At 49.1% G+C, this 22501-nt stretch overlaps 1 protein-coding gene and 1 non-coding gene across 2 annotated transcripts in view; both read right to left on the bottom strand.

The window, feature by feature from the left end:
• The window catches only part of ARIH1 (ariadne RBR E3 ubiquitin protein ligase 1), a 58509-nt gene extending 43591 nt beyond the window's left edge, over window positions 1-14918 (bottom strand). Inside the window, exon 1 of the mRNA XM_034065873.1 lies at window positions 14440-14918. Coding sequence (XP_033921764.1) covers window positions 14440-14808 — 369 coding nt within the window. The 5' untranslated portion in view covers window positions 14809-14918. The remainder of the gene's footprint in view (window positions 1-14439) is intronic.
• LOC115947616 (small Cajal body-specific RNA 8) lies at window positions 1724-1853 on the bottom strand. The gene has a single exon (XR_004081506.1). It is a non-coding gene; the product is annotated as a small Cajal body-specific RNA 8 (non-coding RNA).
• Window positions 14919-22501: the final 7583 nt, after the last annotated feature.

Below are 22501 nucleotides of genomic sequence, written 5' to 3'. Positions count from 1 at the left end.
TGTTCCAGTGCTCTGTCACTCTCACAGCAAAGAAGTTCTTCCTGATGTTAACGTGGAGCTTCCTATGCTACAGTTTACATCCACTGTCCCTTGTCCTACCACTCTATATCACTGAAAAAAGCCAAGCTCCATCATCCTGACACCCACCCTTTACATATTTGTAAACACTGATGAGGTCACCCCTCAGTCTCTTCTTCTCCAAGCTAAAGAGACCCAGCTCCCTCAGCCTCTCCTCATAAGGGAGGTGTTCCACTCCCTTCATCATCTTTGTGGCTCTGCACTGGACTCTTTCAAGCAATTCCCTGTCCTTCCTGAACTGGGGGGCCCAGAACTGGACGCAATATTTCAGATGCGGCCTCACCAGGGCAGAGGAGGAGGAGAACCTCTCTTGCCCTACTAACCACACCCTTTCTAATGCACCCTAGGATGCCATTTGCCTTCTTGGCCACAAGGGCACATTGCTGGCTCATGGTCATCCTCCTACCCACCAGGACCCCCAGGTCCCTTTCCCTGTCACTACTTTCCAGCAGGTCAACCCCCAACCTGTACTGGTGCATGGGGTTGTTCTTCCCCAGATGCAAGACTCTACACTTGCCTTTGTTGAATTTCATCAGGTTTCTCCCTGCCCAACTCTCCAGCCTGTCCAGGTCTCACTGAATGGCAACACAGCCTTCTGGTGTGTCAGCCACTCCTCCCAGTTTAGTGTCATCAGCGAACTTGCTGAGGGTACACTCGGTTCCCTCATCCAGGTGGTTGATGAAAATATTAAACAGCACTGGTCCCAGCACCGACCCCTGAGGGTCTCGAACCAGATCCTCTCCTACAGTGGCCCCAGGGTCTTCACTCTCACAGCCCCTGTGTCTGCCCTCAACGACTTGGGTGGTGTGATCAGAGCATTTGCCAGTGAAGACGGAGGCAAAGAAGTTCTTTACTGTAAGGATGGTGAGGCACTGGAATGGGCTGCCCAGGGAAAATGTGAAGGCTCCAGCCCTGGTAGTGTTCAAGGCCAGGTTGGACAGAGCCTTGGGTAACATGGTTTAGTGTGAGGTGTCCCCGCCTATGGCAGGGGGGTTGGAACTAGATGATCTTAAGGTCCTTTCCACCCTAACTATTCTATGATTCTGTACTACACTGAACAATTGTGCCATGGGCAACTATACAACCAAGTTGCTTTTAGGCACCTTATAAGCCTTAAGGTCACATACAACTTAAATATCAAATTCTGACCACTGCTCACACCAAAAAGACAAGCAAGCAAGCAGAGAATCGGTGACACACCAAATGTTGTATTTGAAGTCAACTTCCTACTGCCCTTCCCTAAAGCCTGATGAAGTCCCCGACAGCTTTTAGAGTTTTCCAGGACTGACTCAAATGTGTAAAAACACTACTTTACAGAAAAAAAAGCCAAAACACTCCCCATCCACAATAAAAAAAAAAAAAAACAACAAAACAAAACCACAAAAAAAAATACAGGCCTCTACCTGAAATATTAACTCCAGGTCTTGTTCAATGTACGAAGCAAATGTATTAAGTTTAACTTCCCTGACAGGCAGGAAGAGACTGAAGAATTACCTGTTCAGCTAACAATTCTCTGTATTCAGATACTTTTGCCATCTCCAAAGCCACTGAAGAGAAACTTTGGGGTGGGGAAAAAAAAAAAGAAAACTTATTCCACAGACAAATAAAGCAAGTGGCATTCAAGTCTTAGTAGAAGGCCATTATATCTTATGTGCCCCGTATCTGTCCGTTACGATTTCCCTCAATTCGTCCCAGTCATCAGAAGGCAATTTTACTATAGGGAGAGCATGTGACAATTAGAGCAGATTTAGCCCTAGCTGTGTATCAGCCTCCCAGTTCACTTCTACCACGAGCACAATCCAGTAGCACCCACAAACATCAGTGAGTTAAAGCCCTACCATGGCAGCTAAACAGAAACCATCCCAAATGAACACTTCCCTCATGGCAATGGCCAGGTTAGCTCCAGTGTTATGAGACATGGTCACGGGTGGCATGTTCACTCCTTCAGAGACAACGTGACTGAGGAAAAACATGGGCATAGCTGCAGAATTTGTAGCCAGTGGCACTCGACAAGAGCACTAGAGAATTTGGATGAAGAAAAAAAAATCCTTCACATCCTTCCGCCTTATCTCTCCCCTCCAGGCCTCAGCTTGGTGGCCATCCAAGCACTGCCTATTTCTCTGCAAGTTCTCTGTCCCTTACTGCTTCTCATTTTGTCCCTTCCTCTAACAGCATGCACTTGGTCGAACCATTCCCTCTCCACACGCTTCACTTGGACACAGGAGCTTTATCCACTCTCCAAAGCATCACTACACTCTATAGTTTTTAGGAAAGAGGAAAAAAAACACACCTCCCTTGGGCTGATTAATCTCCTCAGCATCGCACAAAAGCCCTCAAATTGTCTCCTGGCAGCCCATACCTGGCTCAAGAAGCAGCTAGGTGCACCATGCTGTACCACACCACTCCGTGCAGATTTAACCAGCACCCATTCAGCACTACAGTTCCACAACTGGATCCCAGTTCTTATCAACACCTTTCCATTTTCAAATAGCAGCCTCTGCCCACAGACCATCTCTGCATCATTCAGCAGAAGGAGGCTGCCTTGCCAAATTGCAATACAATACAGAACAGGAAAAGCTTAACCCTTTGACAGATTTACTGGCAAAATATGTTCTGTATGCATGATGTCACCTTGATAAATGGGCAGTAAAGCTCTCCCAGTGGTACCTGTGCCTTAGTCTGTAACTCTCAATCAAGCAAAGAAAACATAATTTAGCCATCTTAACACTCTTTAACTCTACACACCCAGGAAATCACTGCCAATGCAGCAGTGTCCTGGGGATGTAATCTTTGGCAACATCTTTGCATTGGCAAAAGCCCCAGAGCAGATGTGGTTGCAGCTTATTATCACTTCCCCACACAAAAGCAGCTCTACCTGCAAAAGCACTTCTTTCTGCTGGCAGGATCTGCATCTGCACTAGGACGAGCTGCCAGCATCCTCTTCCCAACAAGCCTCTTCTAGCTCAGCCCATTTTTTAATGATGACTTTGCAGTTTATTCACCATACTCCGCTCATTTAGTCTCACTTAGTTTTATAGCAAACAAAACCGAGCCCTGGCAGCAGCCAACTTTATGAGCTGGGATTTCCTCTACAGAAAGAGATTTTGCCTGTTTACACCCCACAACTTCTTCCTCCAAAGGCTCCGTAGAAGCCACCTTTGAAGGAAGGATGTTCTGGAGGCATGAAGAGTTCAGCAATTCTCTTGTTTGGTCTCGCTCCCATCCTTTCACACAAGATCCACCTCAAATTGTAACTGCAGTCTCTAACATCCACCTAAAACTGTGACTGCAGTCTCTAAGGGCTGCAGGTATTTTTAACCAACTACCTGAGCTCCCTCGAGTTAAGAGAAACACTCTGTTGGGATTCAGTACAGAAATAACAAGTCACAAATCATACAGCAGCGGGGGAGAAGTGGAAACCTCCAGCTTTTCGTCCCTGTTCTCACTTAAGGACTTTGAAGACTTGCCTCTATGCAAACCTGCACTCATTTCATCAGAAGAGTCTCTAAAACAATCACGTTAAACCTCCAGAGCACCTGGAGCCCCAGGAAACAAACCTGGATGTACATGTTTGATGGACTGTGCACTAGCTGACAAGGTTCCCCATATTCCTTTCTCATTAAGATATTACCACCTGTCATCAGATACTGGGCTTCTGCACGAGGAAAAACCCACCTCATCCATCAGTCCTGCCTTACAACTGAAAGGTTCCAATGTGAGTAATTACACATAGTGAGGTGCACTGCGAAGGCTGGCACCAGCCTCTCCCAAACCACAGCACTGCAGAGATACCCTGGCAAGCCATAGCAGGACACCAGGGAGGGGAATTACACTGCCACACATGAGAATGACAGAGATCCCAACCATCCCAAGCACCCTCCCTCCAGCTTCAGCCATTCCAGGCATCCCCAAAGACAACTGCAATTCTTCACCCTCTGCTCCCCTCCTAGAATCTCTCATCCCAGCTGAAAAAAATCAGTATCACAGATAGGACGGTGGTTCCTGAACAGGAATGACACAAAGTAGATGACAGAGTCAGCAAGCCAAGGAGCAGCTTAGCAATTTCTCAAGCATCTCACCAGTGTCTGTAAAACCTCTGAACCCATTTCCAGTACCTGAATACAGAATTCCAAATGGAAGGCAGAGTATCTTCCATTTCTAAACTGCAACAGTCCAAGACCTATGTCATATTATACTTGACACTTACTGCCATACAGAACTACACTTGTATTTACTATCAACTGTCACCATACAGCATAAAAAATACAGCAAAGTACATTTTCAAGTATTGATTTCAGCTCTTAACAATACAAATAAGGAAGTTTCAAACACATTATTTCACCAAGTAAAACAGAGTGGTTACTAGAGAACATGCTAATACATATATAAAATATGTACAAATCCAAGAATAGCACCTCAATTTGCTCAGATATCTTTCCGTCATCACAGCAGTATTACTACTATCAAACCCAACATCTTGGACACATTTGTTCATCAGATCCTCACAGCACCGATGAAATCCAGGAAGTCACAGAAATTATTCCTTTATTAATCATTTTTATTTCACCCCAAAGACACCCCCACTTCGCACAGAGCCAAACTTTGCACTAACTGCATTCATCAGGATCACTTCAGGTGAAGAGGAACACAGAAGGAGAACCCTCTTTCTTCACTCTAAGGCAAGAACTTAGGTCAGGGCTTACTAGAGCCTGTCAGAGCTCCCAGAAGAGAAGCTGCTAACTAAATGTTGGAGTGTTTTTTCTCCCTAGCTTTTTCATTAAAAGCTGCTGTTCAGCCTAGTTTTAACACAGATTGATCAGCAAAGCTCTGTCACTTCTGAGCACCTACTCTGGAGTCTAACCTCATCAGGCCTCATCACATCTCCTTCAGTTACCCTTGAGACATGGATCTCAGACATTCTCCCTTCTTCCCAGAAGAGGTTCTTAACTCTTTTCCAGACCATTCCGCCCACTTCCCTATTTCTCAGATCCCTGAGACTTACTAGGACCACGATTATTAGGAGTTAACTTATTCTTAGGTTAGTCTTCCCACACAAGAAAGCTCATTGCAAGGGGGACTGTTTACTCAAGTAAATTCTCCTGGTTTCCTCTAATCCTTCTCCACATTTCCATCTGCCAGACAAAGGAATGCTGATTGCATTTGTATTTGTTACACAAGAACTCACATAGTCCAGAGCTACCAGCTGCAGCGGGGCTCAGAGCTGGGAAAAACTACCCTGAGCTCTTTCGAAAGTTAAATACACACCTATAACACAAGGTGCACCCAAACCAGGCCACCAAAGCCTTGTTTTCAGGTGCATTTCTTCTGCTGACAGTACAGAGTTGAGTGGTTCAACCATCACTTCAGGAAGATGAAGCAAAGCAACTGCTCACAGGGACAAGCAGGGGGCTGGCTAAGAGTGGCCTATTTCATCAGAGAGTTCACCAACCCCATTCATTATGCAGCCCTGCAAACAGCTGTAGGCATGCAGCAAGAGAAGGGGAACTGCCCAAGCCAAGAGCAACATACATGTAACCATACCCGACTTCAGGCTGCAGGTGCATGTCTCCCTACACATCAAGAAGCACTGCTTGGGATATTAGGTACCTGAAGAAACTCAAAGCACCAGAACAGCTTGAGTCTGTTGGTGTTTCAAGCCAAGCAGCAATGGAAGCCTACCAGCCTTAGCTCAGAAAACCAAAGCAAAACCTAAAAGGAAGTTACCTGTACTTCACTATACAGTGACTATTGCAGCAGCTTCCACTCACACATCAAAGCAGCACAGGAAGGGTAAAAACCAAGAGTGTCCTGACTTGATTTTTATATAATGGGGTTGTTCAAGCACCAGCCACTTCCTCTGTGGCTCTGAAAACGTTTTGCTAAAGTAAACAGGACAAATGAACTTTGCCAGGGTACTACACTCACCAGCTTACTCAGTGCACTCGAGAGGCTGCCTTAGCTTGCTAATACCAGGCAGGAAGCAGAAGGCTTCAGAAATACTTAAAAGTTTTCATTTCTTTATCTTGGAAGAAAGTCTCTTCATGCCTTCTCCTTAATAGGAGAATAATTTCTCCTTAATAGGAAAAAGCAGATATTAAAGAACAAAACAGTCAGAACTCACACCCAAACTCATCTGTTATTTTGCCAGTTACTTTCAGGTGCAATTACAGAGATTCTTCTAGTTCTATGTTTTCAGTGCATTTTCTCCACTTCAAAAGGACTTGAACTGTGCCCAGGCAGAATCCTTCTGAGCCAGGATCTCCTAATCTATCCTGTTTACCCACTGGAAAACAGAGCTCCGAGTCTTCATCCCTCATCTGTGAAATTAGGCACAAAACATTATTCCATCAGGCAGTTTTTCTGAAGGGCTGTAAAGGCAATATGCAAATATCCAAGCTTTTCCTTGCTGACGTCAGGGATTACCTCCTTTCAGCTCCCAGATTCCTCCCATCACAAAGCAATCAAAGCTTGATCTTCTGTGAATTAAGAGGCACCCTCCCCACACAGAAAAGCAGACTCACTTTGTCACAGGATATGCAGGGTGCCTCAGACCAGCGGGTCAGGCAGAGAATAGAGTAAGTCATAGGAGAAACCTTTCCTCTCTCATCCCTTTACATATCAGCCATGAATCCTTTCCCCGAAGACCTAATTTTGAAGCAGATGGCCAAGACAGGATCCTCACACTGCTCCTCCCTGGAAAACAGAGGTGCCACATGGTGCTCTGGGATGTAAAAGTTTTAACTGAGGAAGATACAAAACCAAGAATGCTTTAGAAAATGAACTTCATGTGCCACCATGAGTAAGTGAGCACCACCAAAAGTGATCAGTTAACTAGAAAGAAGGCCAAGCAGCAGAGGTAGCTGGTACAAAGATTACCATGCAGTTAATCCTAAATTATGGCCAAGAACCACTTGCCACAGCACTCTCAGTTGCTCCCTATTCCTAGCAGCAGCATTTGGTTCCTCTCCCCAGTACACCCAGAAAACTATAACCTTTTGCCATCACACAGATGTGCCAGAGCTTGTCACAACACGGTCACAGCTACAATGGCTTACTGGCCTTTTCCTTGTTCCAAGTGACTTAGATACTGCTGAAAGTCATCTGTGTAAGGCTTCGGATCTGGAACAATTCCTGATATTTGGCAAAAGCTCCCTGTCTCTAAAAACAGGCAAAGGACTGGATGCAGACAGTTGCTGGAGCGTTACGTACATACAGTGATTCAAACACTAACCACAGTGAACCATTCTGAATACCAAAAATAATCACTCAGCATTGCTATGCCATGTAAACAAGGGGCCTCTTCTGAGCGGGTGGCTGTGGTTATACAGGCATTTCAAACCGTGAAAAGACATCAAGTTGTGAAGCACAAACACCACCAACCCAAGTTATATGTGAAACTCAACTACTGCAGAAGCCTTGGAAGGCAGTTTTCAAAGCATGCATTGAAACAGTATTTCCAACTCAAGATCAAAAGCTAAAAGCAAGCTAAGGAAGCAGACACAGACCAGGCAAGGTTGAGATTTTCAACATTCCCAACTGCAAACAGCTGGGATGGCAAAGATACTTACATATTGTCACGATTTTCACTATCAAATTAAGAGAACTGTGTTTCTCCAGCTCACACAGGGTCCGTCACATCCTCATCACACTGGAGCCTCCTGTACCCACAGCCTACAGGAGCCCAGCAAACACACAGGCATCTGTATTCCAGGCTGCACTCAAATGCACCATTTGGCACCAATGAGTAGCTTACAAACCCTCCGTGTGTTTGATGCCAAACGAGGCTGCAGGTTGCTTGCAATTGCTGAAGCTACTGCAGGACTTGATGAAATCCAGCAGCATTATGTGATTTTAGACATGCAAGAGAAAAATTCTTCCCTGGGAGGGTGCTGAGGCGCTGGCCCAGGGTGCCCAGAGAAGCTGTGGCTGCCCCATCCCTGGCAGTGTTCAAGGCCAGGTTGGACACAGGGCTTGGAGGAAGCTGCTCTAGGGGAAGGTGTCCCTGCCTGTGGCAGGGGTTGGAACTGGATGGGCTTTAAGGTCCCTTCAGCCCAAACATCCTGCGATTCAATGAAAATCCTCAAAACATTCCTTACAGCTGCCAGTAATACAGTGCAGCCAGACACAAACAGAAAACATCACTTGCAGTACTTTGAGATCACTCAAACTCCACATGTAATAGAAGAGGACTGGAAGCATGACCCTGAGCAGGCAAGTTACAGACAGTAAGTAAGAGAGGGATTTCCAGACTTCAGTTACTGCCCATGGCAAGTCACAGATATTGTGACAAATTCTGGACACTTTCCCCAGTTACCAACCATTCAAAATGGGACTTTCCTAAGCAGGGGAATGAGCAACTACGATCTTCAGGTAGAAGGGGCTTCTACTATTACAGCACAAGCACAGCTTGGAGACCAACAATTAATTCCTTAAACTGCTCCATTACATATGAGAAAAACAGCAGAATCCCATTCTTGTTTATTTGATCTCATTCATAAAGTGAAGGGGAAGAGAGATTCTTTTCAAAACAGAAAGCTGAAAACAATTCAACAGGCCCCAGGGACACTTGGGGAGCTGCTGTACATGGAGCTACCTTAATGGCATCACTTCAAACACATGGTGAAGTGTTCCGGGTCTCAGTTTGAACGACAAGAAGTGGAGACTGTCAAATTGAAATCCTGCACACTTTGCTCCTAAATTTAACTGTGCCAAACAGCACCGAGCAAAAATAATGTCAAATATTCTTTTAATAGCCACATGGCCACTCTGTGCTTCCACACATCACAGGAACACAAAGAGCATCAGAGGCTGGGGGCTTATTTCCTACCATGATCTTTAACTCACGCAAGACTAAGACAAAGGAGTCAGAGCTTAGGATAAGTATAAAAGTGGAAACTGTCGTTTCATTTTAATCATGCTTTAACACCCAAAAATAGCTATTGTTTCACATCAAGGGCCACAAATGCTGCAGTCTCAATTACAACTTCTCTGTGGCACACCAGTTTGCAATTTATAGCAGAACTAACACTCCTCCTTTGCATGGCAAGTAGGGTCCTGCTCACTAAAATTAAACCCACAGGGAACAGCAATAACTGTATTTACTATTTGTTTCTCACTTTCAGAAACAAATGTTTAAAAGCAGCTAAAAAACAAAGAGTGTTTTCAGTTTCACTCTGAAAACATCCCTAATGCATGCCAGTCCCCATCTGCCTCCACGAGGCCCCCGAGAGAAGGCTGCCTTGTTGTGATGTTTCAAAAATGATGTTGAGACAAAAGAAAGCAGCATCAAATGTTTTCACTCCTGGCCAGCCATGAGATTTACATCTGGTCTAACCGAAAACTGAAGCACTAAAAGCAAACAGGTCATTTAAGTACAAAGCTGAAGTTCCTCTGGAGGCTTCACAGACACTGGTTCTGCTGAAATTTAAAATAATGCTTCAAAATATTCTATTATATTCAAAATTACATGTCTTGGCAGGCAGGGAACAAATACCATGTCAATTGCAAAAGCTTTGCAGTGATGGCTTATGCCAGATTTCAGGAATGCTTTGTCACAACCAAGTCTACTGCATTCCTTGCAAATATTAAATGCATTCCTACTATAATGAAACACCTTATAAACGCCCTGTGACAGAAACACAGCGTTTAACAAAGTATTTCCTTCCAGCATCACAATATTCGGGCCCCAACACAAATTTTATTATCAAATAGCTAACCACATAAGTTGGAGGCTGCAAATTCACCTCACGCCACAGCGCGAGCGGACCGGAGTGCAAGAAGCATCAGCCTCAAGTGCTTCCACCCACAGCCTCCTACCCAATGCCTGTCAAGTAACTTCAAGCACTCAGAGTCTTCAGGATGTCATCTCTAGCTTTAAATATGGATTTAAGCACAACCCTGTACACCAGCAGCTACTCCTGCTGCTCCCTGGCATGTCATTCCTTTTTGGACAATGTATTTGGAACATGCTACCCACAGCACTCAATTACACCAGCATCACGGAAGTTTCCTCAGTTACAACTAGAAATCAGTATGTTCTGTCCAAGCAAATGAAGCCGCTGTTTGATAAGACCCCTTTTGCCAAGAGATAGTGGGTTCACACTTGCTGTGACAGGGCTCTATTTAACAGCAGGGATGCAACATTCTGGGGGACATCTGCACCACCTCAGCTTTGCAACCTCTCAAAACAGCCATCCCTCAACACATTAACACAGCTTTGTAACTTCAGAGCGCACTCAGGTTTGGCCTTATTTTAATGGCAAAGCTTTTATCCTATAAGGACCTGACCTTACTTCCAAAGACGTCATCCAGCTTCATCATGTAAATGAGTAACCAGCGGTTGTTACTAACACTCTTATGTTACACATAACCTGTTCTGCTATGAAGAACCTTAAAGCTTATAATAAAAAGAAAAGGTATTTTTGAGCTAGAATAACTTTTGTTGGGTCCAGTGATGCCACTTCCTTCCAGAGAAAGGCCAGGTTCAGGCATGAAGTTTAAAACATGCTCTCAACCACACAGCACAACACCCGGCTGCATCCAGGACCCTCTCCCTACTCTGGGGTGGGGAAACAAAAAAGAAGCAGTTCAACTCCCATTTCAGAGCTTTGTTTTAAATACCAGTGACCTCAGAGATCCATCCCAGTATTTCCAGTCCCTCACCATTACAAAGTCCCGAAAGAATGAAGGTGGTCAGTGACATCACAATGTCATTGGAATGCTCCAGAAAAAAAGGTGACCAAAAAAGAGGAAACAAACCCAACTCAAATACGGAAATCACACAAGCTCTCAACAAGGCAAGGAGGACACTGGGCCAAGCAAAGCTACAGAGACACAGATCATCATGTGCTCTCTTCAGAGTAGAAATAAACATGCTGTTCTAAACAGTTTTCAAGTTTATTTTCAGAGAATCTAGAACAAAGATGGAAACGGCAATCTGACTGTTCTTAAAAAGGCATTCACAGCAGCAGCAAATTAACTGGACCAAAGTTCAGATATAAAGAATATGGGGAAGATGTTCAACTGTGGGGCACTGCTCTCTGTCCAGGTTCTTACAGTTGTTCAGTTTTCTGCCAGCAGCTGGGAAACTATCAGAAATCAGCCTGTTTACTTTGACAACTAAAATTCAAACTAACATGTTAAATGACTCTCTACCCTGCATAGTTGCAGGGATGAAATGGAAGTGATAGTCTGAAGTGGGGCTTAAAAGTCTCAGCCAATTGACAGTACAAGTTTAAGGATCTAATTCATAGCCCTATTTTTGCCTTCACAGAGAAAGGGGAATTCTTGTTGTGAAACATATAGAGTCAAAGGAAATTATGAGCACTGATGCTAAATACTGCACAAAAATCATCATGAACCACCTGAAGTCCTGCTCATGCTCAAAAAAAAAAGGAGGAAATGCAAAGTAAATACTTGAGTCATTCTGAAGCCTGCCTCGTTCACTGGAAGTTTAGTGATTTCAGCAGGCCAAGCGATAAGGAGAGGAACCAGCTTGGCGCCGAACAGACATCTTCAAGAGCCCATCGCACACTACAGCACAAGTTGCAGCCTCTGTAACCAGCAAGCATACCACAAGTTACCTACTACTTCTGCAGAGCCTTCGTCAGCTCAAATCCCTGACAAGCTCGTTTTTCGTACAGTTTGTATTTGGAAATGACTAACAAGATGAGGGAATGAATTTGAGTCACTTCAACTAGCAGTACTATCAGCTAATAAGCTGCTAAAACGTAGTGGTTTAATATGAATAAAGGCTGCTTAATGCAGAGTTATACCTGCCATGGCTCAGATACCCCCTTGCAGATACTTCATGGCTCACCGATAACTCTTCCTTTCACTGCAGCTGCTGAGATGATCAACTGAAAAACAAAATCTCATTTATAACCTTACTCCTGATCAGAAGAAATCAGTACCTCCCTAATTGGAGGGCATGAAACCTACAGCTGAAGTCTTCAGGTACTGGGCACCTCTACATTACACTCTCACTTCAATAAATAAGTTCCCAAGCACCAAAACATAACCACAACCATCATTATTTGATACCCAAAACCCCCTGTAGATACTCAAAGATCACAGCCATCTAGCACTTGAGTGGAACAAGTGAATCACAGCACTGCAACCGAGGATCCGCAGCAGGATCCTGAGCCAACGGGTCTCCAGAAAAGGTTTACTGAACCAGAAAAGCAGCAGCAGCAGCAATCCTGGTTGGGTGCCAAAACCCAAGGAAATAAACAGAACAGAGCCCTGGAAGATTTCGTCACCACCAACAGAAGCGAAGATGAGCAAATACTGAAGCATCCACTGAACTGAGTTCACTTACCCCTGAATAGACTAGAAATCTACTGGCAGTTAAGCTGGCATTTAAAAGCCATTCAGAGCAACTGAATGTTTTTCTACCCTCTTCTGATACCTTCCAGGGCTTAAGCTGATTTTAGGTCCCGAGTTTACCCATGACAATCCAAACAACCAGAGTTTCTGCACTCTGCTCTGTTCAACCAGGAGTAGCTACTGCAAACCCAACACAAATAACTGAAGCATCGGCAGTAGCCACAACGGTTCTGTGTAGGCAGTTCACGAGGCTTCTGCAGAGCCCAATGCAGCCAAGTCCATGGCAGGGTCAGACCTCCTGCTGCCAGCCATGTGCAGAAGGAGAAGGGTCTCTTCACCTGTATCTTCACCTATATTGACTTCTCTCCACTAGTTCTGCAAATCAGAGGTCGAGTGCACATCATACAGCTCAAAGGCAGTAAAAGAGAGGGGAAAAAAACCCAGAGACCAGAAATGAGGACCTTGTCTAAAAAATCAGTTCATGAATACAGGTGAGTGCAGCAAGGCAGCCAGATCTGGAAGCTCTGAAGCAGGAATACTCACTGCTCCAAAAGGCAGGAACTTTTCCACCACTTTGCTTATGCAAAGATAAAACAATGGCAGAATCTGTTCAATATCATCAGTCCATGTCATGATTTTCAGCGTTTTGCTCAGTAAATCCAGACTCAAAGAGCAAAAACTTCCAGTTATTATTTGCATGTCTACTTGTCATTTGTTTCCCTCCCCATATGAGGATCAATAACTGGTGGCAAAGACACATCCATACCTAACCATGAGATTGCCTCTAACTTCAGGATAATCAGCTAAAGAGACTTCTTTATTCAGCTTTACATGTACAGTACTGTTATTAAAGTTATAAACGTTAATTTGACTGAAGAAATGCCATTTACTCGTTTGGTACGCAAATACTTGTAGAGCTGTTGGCATAAAGCTCCATATAAGCTATGGTGCATTTATGGCACATAAAACATTTTAAAGTTGCTATTACAGCTACCATAGAGCACAGAGTAGTTGGGCAAATGCATTCACTGAAACATCTTGTCTTTAAACTGACCTACCAACAATGGAACAACTACCAACAACTGGCAAAGCAGCTAGTTTTGGGGCACTCTATCCTTCAATATTTCCCTTTCTCACACTAATCCTCTTGGCAGATTGGAAAAGAAACATTTTCAGTTTCCTCTAACTCTGAATAATCCCATGTAAAAGGAACAAAAGGAAATTTGCACACTCTGGTCACCTGCAGGAACTTTATGGTGAGCTGGAGTAAAGCCTGGCCATAAACATTTACAAAGAGAAGCCAGAGAGCTCCACCAGCTTGAAATTTCTGCCAGAAGCTCAAGAACCAACTGATAAGACTTAAGATACTTTCATCTTAAGTCAGCAAATGTTATTTCGAACTCAGTATCTATTTTAACACTACGTGCTTAAATCTGGAGACAGAAGAGTTAGTGTTCACAGCAGTGGCTCGGATCCCTCCTCGTCTATGCTGGAAACAATCACAAGGTTCAGCCCCATGAGCTGGTGGAGCACGTCTGTATGTGCCAGGGGGGAAGGGAAGGGAGAAGGCAACAAAACCAGAGCCGTGCCAGGCTGCCTCTCCCCAAATTCTAGAGCTTGCCAACGGCTCACCGGCTCACGGGAGGAGCTGCAGGTCTAAATCCCCCCCGGCCAGCGTGAAGACGGAGCGGGGGAAAGGTAAAAGGCAGGTTACAGCCCACCGGCTGGCAACCACACAAAGAAAGACGAGTCCTTTATAGCCAACGGCCGCGTTCCCTACGCTTCCACGGCAGGAAGCGCGCTCCAGGTCTGGCCCCAGGGGCCTCCCCCCTGAAGGGAGTGCCGAGGACCCCCCCGCTGCCTCCAGCGAGGGGCTGGGGGCTCGTTCGGAGCGAGTGAGGAGGAGCTGTGGGCCGCGGGAAGCCCGGCCCCGGCGCAGCTCAGACGAGGCCCGTTGGCGGCGCGGCCCGGCCCGACCCGCCTCCCCCTCGCCGCTGGTGCCCGGCCCCGGTCCCGGGGATGGGGGGTCCGCACCTGGATGACCTCATTGACCTCGCGGATGCACTCCACCATGTGCTGCAGGATCTGCTCGGCAGTCAGCACCTCGTAGCGATAATCCTCCTCCTGTTCGGGGCCGCTGCCGCCGCCGGGGCCCGGTCCGCCGCCGAGGCCGCCTCCACCGCCGCCGCCGCCGGGACCCAGCCCTTCCGTGTCACCGCCTAACAACCCGTCGCGCTCTCCGCCGACGCGCAGCCCGGGCTCCACCAGCTCCACCTCGCCCAGGTCCAGGTTATCGTCAGGCTCGTCCTCCTCGTCGTCCTCGTCGTCCTCCTCCGCGCCGCTGTCCTCGCTGCACTCCTCGTCCTCGTCGAACTCGTAGTTGTAGCCCTCGTCCGAGTCCATGGCGAGGCGGTGAAGTAACGGCGGCGGCTCGCGCGGCGCCCCAACCGCCGCCAACAAAGGGACGCGGCCGACCCGCTCCGTCACCGCGCGCCGCGCACGCACCTCACGTCACGCCGCGGCGAGTGACGCACCGCGCCGCGCCTGCGCCGCGGCCGCCATCTCCCCTCCATCGCGCCGGGAGCCATCTTGAGTGCGCGACACACACCCCCCCTTCCCCCCCCAACACACACCCCTCACCCCGCCCGCCGCCGGCGCCATCTTGAGTGTGGCGCGGAGCCATCTTGAGTGTGGCGGGTGGAGAGGGGAGGAGGGGAGTTACCGGCTTCCCCTTTACCGGCTTCCTCTTCACCGACCCAGGTGTGGGTGCCGCAGGGTGGCAGGGATGTATGGTGGAAGTGCGGCAAGGAGCCCTCCTGTGGGGTCCTGTCAGTCGAGCGCGGAGGAAAGGCCCCCAGCCCTGCCGTCACACGGTGCAGCACCTGTGGGGAGTGACTTGTGAGGGAAAACCGGTTGTTGTGCCTCAAAATCGGAATAAAATTGCACTGAGACCGCATCCAGGCGGTACTTTATGTGAAGCCATGGGGTAAACGTGTGCCTGCCATCCCTGGAGGGACCCTGGGTGTGCCGGCAGCATCTCTGGACTCCAGCTGTGCCGCCTGGTCAGGGGGATGATGACACCCGGTGTGTCGCAGGCTGAACTCCCTTCCTTCAATGTCGCTGTTGTGCGGGTTGGGGAGAACACGCGTGAGTGTCAGCACCAGCACAGGGCCAGCCCATTCCCCTTCCAGCAGACAAGCCCGCCATCAGCACACCCTGTGCAGGTCGGGAGCGTGGGGCAGCGCCGGTCCTGGGCTACCCGGGCCTCCCGCTTGGACACCGCGCCCCCGGCGAGGGGCGGACACCATGGTGCCACAGCGACTGAGCACCTTTCGCCTCAGCCTTCCCTGCCCTTGCAGCAGCGCGGCTGAGGCAGCTCTGCCTCTAGCGTGATCCGTGCTGGGCCAGGTACGGGGGAGGCGAACCGGGCTTTCTGTTTGCAACACTGCGGTGAGCAGAAGGGACTCCAGCCGGCTTGGAAACCAGGCTACAGCCTGGCCCAGAGGAGAACCGGCTGCTCCCAACCCCTCAGAAGCCGGCACAGCCGCGGGAGGGCTCCAGGGCCACCTCCTCCGCTCGTGCTAACCCTCCCCTTGCCCACGCCCCGGGGAGCCGTTTCTGCCGCGGGTGAAGCGGGCCCGTCCGAGGCGGTGCCACCGGAACCGCTCCGCCGGGGCGCAGGACGGGGGCGCACGCTCATCCCGGCGGAGCGCGGCGGGGCGAGTTCCAGCAGCTCTGCGGGCAGGAGTCACCGCCGTGCCCTGGGTGTGTGTGTGCGGCGGCCGGCGCGGCGGGACCCCCCTGCCCGCTCCCGTTTCAACACAGATGCCTTGGGAAGCAGGCGGAAAATTAGAAACTGCCTCCAAAAGGCTGTTTTATTTTCTGCTGGAGCACAGAAAGCGTTATGATGGCCGCAGTGACTGGGGTTTACGCTCAGGGTGACGCACGCAGGTGCCCTTAGGGATCCGAGCAGCCTGAGTGCCCGATGTCCTGGGTACATGTCCCTAGCAACCTTGATGGGTACAGCCTGCATCTTCAGACACACAAAGAGCTCTAAAAGTCAGCTCCGGGTGTTTCATGGCATTACAGTCGCGGCTACCCGCTGTCCTCCCCCGACTGTCACCATGTGAAGATGACCCCATTACACAGCTGGGGACAGCCCTCGCTCCCTGGGTTCTGCCCTGCCCGCTCCGGAGCAGCGCCGGGGGGTGTGGACTGGGCACGCACGTTGCCTCATGCCAAGCTACCTAGTAACTAAAGCCAGGTCCCTAATTACCGTGCTTATGGGGAATGGCAGCGGCCCGGATGTTAATCATCCTGCCTTACATAAATACAAGCAGCCCCAGCTCTGTTCCGCTCCGGACATACCAGCTGGACATTTCGCAGGCAGGTGCCCCTCACACGTCAAGCCTCGGGACTCAGGTCACCATGTCACCGAGGGGGACAGTGTGTCACCTCCCAAGTGACACTTTGGTAGCAGTGTCCTGTCCAGCTGGAGACATGCCCAGCTCCTTGTCAATACATGAGTATCCATGAGCCCACTGGACCCCAAGAAGCCAAGAACGGTGTTGCCCAGAGAGCCACGTTTTTGCTTTATCAGAGCTTTGCAGCTCCCCTGAGCCTGTGCTTGGATGTAAAACCGAACCCAGTCCTTCACTGAGGCGACCTTTGCCCCCGGGACACACGGGGTTATCCGTGTGTCTGGTAACCAGTTCTCCTCCGGCTGCCTGGGAGCACCGCAGGGGCTGGGCATGACCGGGCATCTCCTGTGCCCACGGTAACCCCGGCCGCGGGATCCCAGCGCCTCCCCGCTGCCCTCTCCTGGCCCCGGCACAGCTCTGCGGGATGCGCTGCTCCACAACAAGCTGAAGCCGTAGCCTTGCACGGTCCTTCAAGACCAACAAGGGTAGGAGCCGTACTTCGGCAGCACAGAGCATAGCCATTGAGGAACACACTTAAACCTCTCTGGGCACCAGGACTGCTTCCCTTTCTCGTATAATCCCGGTAAAAAACATTTATAAACAGTGATGGGATCTTCCCAATGCCAACCTGCAGAGATGGGAAGGCAGTTCTACAGTCACAACCCCATCTCTTCCCACAGCAAGACAGGGATCAGCACTTCACTGCAGGTTACTCTTCACTTAAAACACTAATATTTCTCAAAAATACTATTTGGTATGAAATTTCAGCTATGCCTTCTGCAAAAGGTCTTTCTTTCATTACAAAGTTTCCTACCTAGCAGTCACACATGGAGCCCTGGGCACCCACTGGCTCCTTGTAGATGGTTGGCAAAAGCTACCTGAGAAGAGCAGGGCTGCTGCCTTCAGCTCATCCCGAGGAGATCTGCTCGGCCTCTGGGGATTTTAGGACTCCAGCTACAGAGGAACATGGAAAACTGCTCTTCTACCTGCTCTGAAAGATGATTTAGATGTTCATAGTCATCTGCTGCTTTTCCCTTTTATTCATGCAAGAGCTTAATTACCCAAGTGATTCTAGTAACTGTTCATGCTGAAGCTGACAAGAGTAAAATATTGCATTGCAGTCACCTTGACTGTGAAGCAAACGCTCAGTGAATTTACAGGAGCAGGGTCTTTGTGCACAAGGAGTTTGTCACTGCACATCCACGGGCTCTGATTGATTCCAGTTCAGCTCACAGCTCCACAGCTGTGATTGAGAGCAGCCCAGGATGGCAGCCACAAAACCTCAGCCTCCACAATAACTCTCAGCATGTCCCTATAATAAGACCTGTTTCATGATATCAAAATGCTGCAGAAGTGCTGGTGCCCACAACACAACCACCCTGGGGTAGATCTGGTTGAACCTCCCACCTCACCCAGCCTCCCTCCTGCTCCCCTGCTCCTTGAGCCAGACAGGATCTCTGGGAAAAGCCCATCTCCACCATCACCAGAGACACCAAACTCCCACCCTGGGAGGAAGGAAATCCAGGAGATGTCTTGATGCCTTGGGTTTGAGGCATCAACAGCCTCACCCGTGACATGGGCTGAAGTGCCCCCGTATCACCACTGTTTGTTCAGCCACCCCAAAGCTGTGTGAGCTGCAGATAATCCAGAGGAAAAAAGGCTTTGCAAGCAATACCAATAGTGCAAATACCACCAGGCTGAGCTCCAGTCCAGAACCCGAGTGCTTCAGACAGATTAACACATCTCACCTTGAGCTTTGTGCCTTAAACTCCACTTCTAAGTTTGTAATTGTTAAACTACTTCTCTGAGGTGAGGCCCATTCCTGCCTGCTAGCTACAAATCTCCCAGGCCTCGCTCCCCTTACATGTACTCTCCCATCTGAAGAGGTCCCTTCTGTTCAACTCCATCTGTGCTGAGAAACTCATGCATCTGCTAAACTGTTCCATGGCAGCATCTAGTGTGGTACATGGTGGTCACGGTGGATTGTAGCAACAGCAATTGTAGCTCCCTGCCAGTGACACCACGATGAGCAACATCATCCGTGAAACACAGACATGTGCCACAGGAAAGCTGACACCCACAAAGACCCAGCACACACTGACCCTCACTTCCCCCTGATCACCACCCTGAGTAATGCCACTGCAACACTGCGCAGCTGCCACTCGCACTGATTGCAATCCAAACTCTGTAATTATTCACCATGGCTGGAAGCGGAGGTAAACAGGGAAATGGAGAGAGGAAGTGTGCCCAGAACACCTCTAAGATGTCAAAATTGAAGTCAGAGGACTACAGGCAGTCAAAGACATTTCAAGGTGATGATCTATGTGTTCCAAAGCCCTCGTGCAGCCACACCACCTGCAAGTCCCTTGACCTGAAGCTGGATTCACTCTGGAATGACTGTGCTTAGGCAGCGTTTGGCTCAAAGAGCAAAGCGAACACAACACTCGTGTTGTGTTGTGAAGGTTGTCATAAATGGCTTCCTCCATTCCTCTGTCCACAGCTCATTTGCTTCTCACCAGCTGAGGAATCTGTATGCAAAACGTCCTCATAATTAAATGCAGGAGCAGCCAGTGTTACAGGGAATTAGGCAGATAATAAATGGGTTTATACCTAAAAAAAATGCTGTGGAACAAGGAACTGCACTGACAGCCCAAAGGCCACCTTCATGCCCCAGAGGCAAACAAACCAGAAAGACCCAAGTGTGAGACCAGCCAGATTTCATAACAATTTGTGTCAGAACAAGGAATTTGGATTTCTACCAACTTCATTATCAGCAGTAAGCAGGTAACCCAGCCGAGTCCTGGTGCAGCACAGTGTTCTGCAGAGTCCCCCAGCAACTTGGCTTCCAGCTCTTGCAGTCCAAGAGATGACAGGAGGGATTTGCAGGTACCTCCTTCTGCAAGGGCAGGAGCAGTGCGATGTCCTCAGCCCCATGCACTGACATTAAAGCCTTTAAACAAGTCTATGGGGCTGGTGGCCGGAGTTGGGGCAAGCGGAGGTGCGGTGGAGGAGCACAGGTAAGCTCTGAACCTTGTGTCTCCAAGTTTACTCCCTGCTTGTTCCCTGCTGAAATGACCTGAAGAGACCAGCCTTCCCAGGGGATAGATCACCCTGGAGACGTGCTCCGAGACCGCAAGCTGGTCTGTTAAATGGCTACTGAACAGCATCCGCAGCTTCTGGCTACTGCTGCTCTATGCCCCGTGCAGGACAGCATGTCAAGCACTTTCTTTTAGACAAGCTCCCAAGCTAAACACGTGCTTAGGCAGTTTTCTTACATAAAACTGCATTTCTGAATCAGTCTGTTAGTCTAGATTAATGCTGGCCAGCTACAGATGAACTTGTCTGAGTCATCCCCTGGAGACATCAAGTTCCCTAAAATAGCAACAGCAACAGAATCCATTGAAAAGCTTGAATATCTCCATGGAAAGCTGTGATCACAATGCTGCACAGGAGTGTGGCAAGCACTGAAATGAGGATTTGCTTCAGGTCAGGGCACTTTCAATCTCAGGAAGCACAGCCCTGACGATGCTGCTGACGTTGCCTGATGCAACACAGCAACAAACTGTCTTGGGGTTTGGTGGTTGTTTCTTCCCTTGCAATCTTAATACAGTGAAACTCCTAGAGACACTCGAATCAATCAAAGCTATCAGAAAAGCAGTGGATGTTTCCACAGGGAAAGGCAACAAACCCCAATGAAGACCACTGAAGCTTTGTGTAGACCAGCAGCAGCCTCAAGACAAGAGGAGGGAAGCAAATACAAAGAATGACAGGGGCTGTTTTCCCAGAGGCCCGATGCAGGTTGGAATATAAGTGTTTTCTTCCATGTCCCTTCTTGCCGTGGAATGTGGGTAGAGATGGGCCAAACCCCTGGAGCAATAGCACTGGAGCTGGAAAAACCATCAGGAAGCAGCCTACCAAATACTACCATGCTGAACTAAGATCCTGCCACCACTCTATAGGGAAAACAAGGAACAGGTAAGGACTGGCAGAAGCCTGAGGGCACCAACTGGCTTTAAATGCCCCAATCAGCCTTGCCTGGAACCTCCACCCATAACCCATTGCTCCAGGAGCTCTATTTAAGCTGGATCTTAGGCAGCTGTGCTCTCCTGGAAGTGCACCTGCTCTGAGGCATCTCTGGATTGATTTTGCACTCTTCTCTGTGCTTTGCTTTTGCTGGGTGACATCTGGACTGTTGGTGGCCCCACTACTGGCACCACCATGCTCTGCTTGCCTGGCCATGGGGCAGCACCCAGCTGGTAAGGCTGTTGGCCTGTGTTGTGCCTGCCCTGAGTTCTTAGCCTCCCTTCTCTTAGGAGGATGGGTGATCTTTGTTGTTCTGCGGGGTTGTAGAAGAGGGATGCAGTGCTGTATAGCTGTTAAGCCTATGGCAGTGCCAGCTCTGGCCTGGCTCCTGTTCCTGGCCTGGCTCCCTTGACTATAGATGACCACTAGTCTCTGCCTTCCCCTACTAGAGGTTCCCTGTCAATTTCCACCAATCTCATGGAATTCCCACAATCCCATTTAGACCCAAACCTAACTGTGATGCCTGGCATCCCTGCAACTGCTCCACCTGCATTAGACCTTCAAACCATTGTTTACCCCCATGTTCCTTCAACTCTGCAGAGCACTTTCCCCCATCCCACTCCAACCCTGCTCTCCAGCCCCAAAGGTCCTCACAGCTCCTCCTTTCACCATCACTCCACGGCTTTGTGCTGGCGCTTTTGTAACCTTTGACAGCAAATTCCTCGAGGTTTTTCTGCAAAAGACTTTTTCTCTGTTGACCCTGGTTCTCTCTGTGTTGCTCACATATGGAGAATTCCTTAAATTCCCCACCAGACCCTTCCATGCCTGTGTCCTGCTTTTGCAAAGTGTTTTTTCATCTTGTGCTAGTGTGATGAGGCAACTTCCCTTGCCATGCTCTCTCCCAGGACATTGCCCAAGTCTTGTCTCCCAGCACTGCAGATAGCTTGGAGATATCTGGTGGCTTCACTGCTTGCTCAAGAGGGAAGGGACAACAGTTTTCTTGTAACTTCATTGAATTCCAGGCTGGCTTGGATTAAAGGAACTTAAAGTTTACCCAGCTCCAACCCCTGCCACAGGCAGGGACACCTTCCACTGGAGCAGCTTGCTCCAAGCCCGTGTCCAACCTGGCCTTGAACACTGCCAGGGATGGGGCAGCCACAGCTTCTCTGGGCACCCTGTGCCAGCGCCTCAGCATCCTCACAGGGAAGAGCTTCTGCCTAAGAGCTCATCTCAGTCTCCCCTGTTCTGGCAGGTTAAAGCCATTCCCCTTGGCCTGTCCCTCCAGGCCCTTGTCCCAAGCCCCTCTCCAGGTTTCCTGCAGCCCCTTTAGGCACTGGAGCTGCTCTCAGGTCTCCCTTCAGGAGCCTTCTCTTGTCCAGGCTGCCCCAGCCCAGCTCTCTCAGCCTGGCTCCAGAGCAGAGCTGCTCCAGCCCTCGCAGCATCTCCATGGCCTCCTCTGCACTCACTCCAACAGCTCCAGGTCCCTCTTGTGCTGCTGCCCCAGAGCTGGATCAGGGCTGCAGGGGGGGTCTGCCCAGAGCACAGCAGAGGGGCAGGATCCCCTCCCTGAGCTGCTGCTCATGCTCTGGGGGTGCAGCCCAGCACACGGGGGGGTTCTGGGCTCAGGTGCTCACTGAAGCCAGGTCATGGGG

This window comes from Melopsittacus undulatus, chromosome 9 (genome assembly GCF_012275295.1).
Source record: "Melopsittacus undulatus isolate bMelUnd1 chromosome 9, bMelUnd1.mat.Z, whole genome shotgun sequence".
NCBI lineage: Eukaryota > Metazoa > Chordata > Aves > Psittaciformes > Psittaculidae > Melopsittacus > Melopsittacus undulatus.
This window is presented reverse-complemented; position numbering and strand designations above follow the sequence as displayed.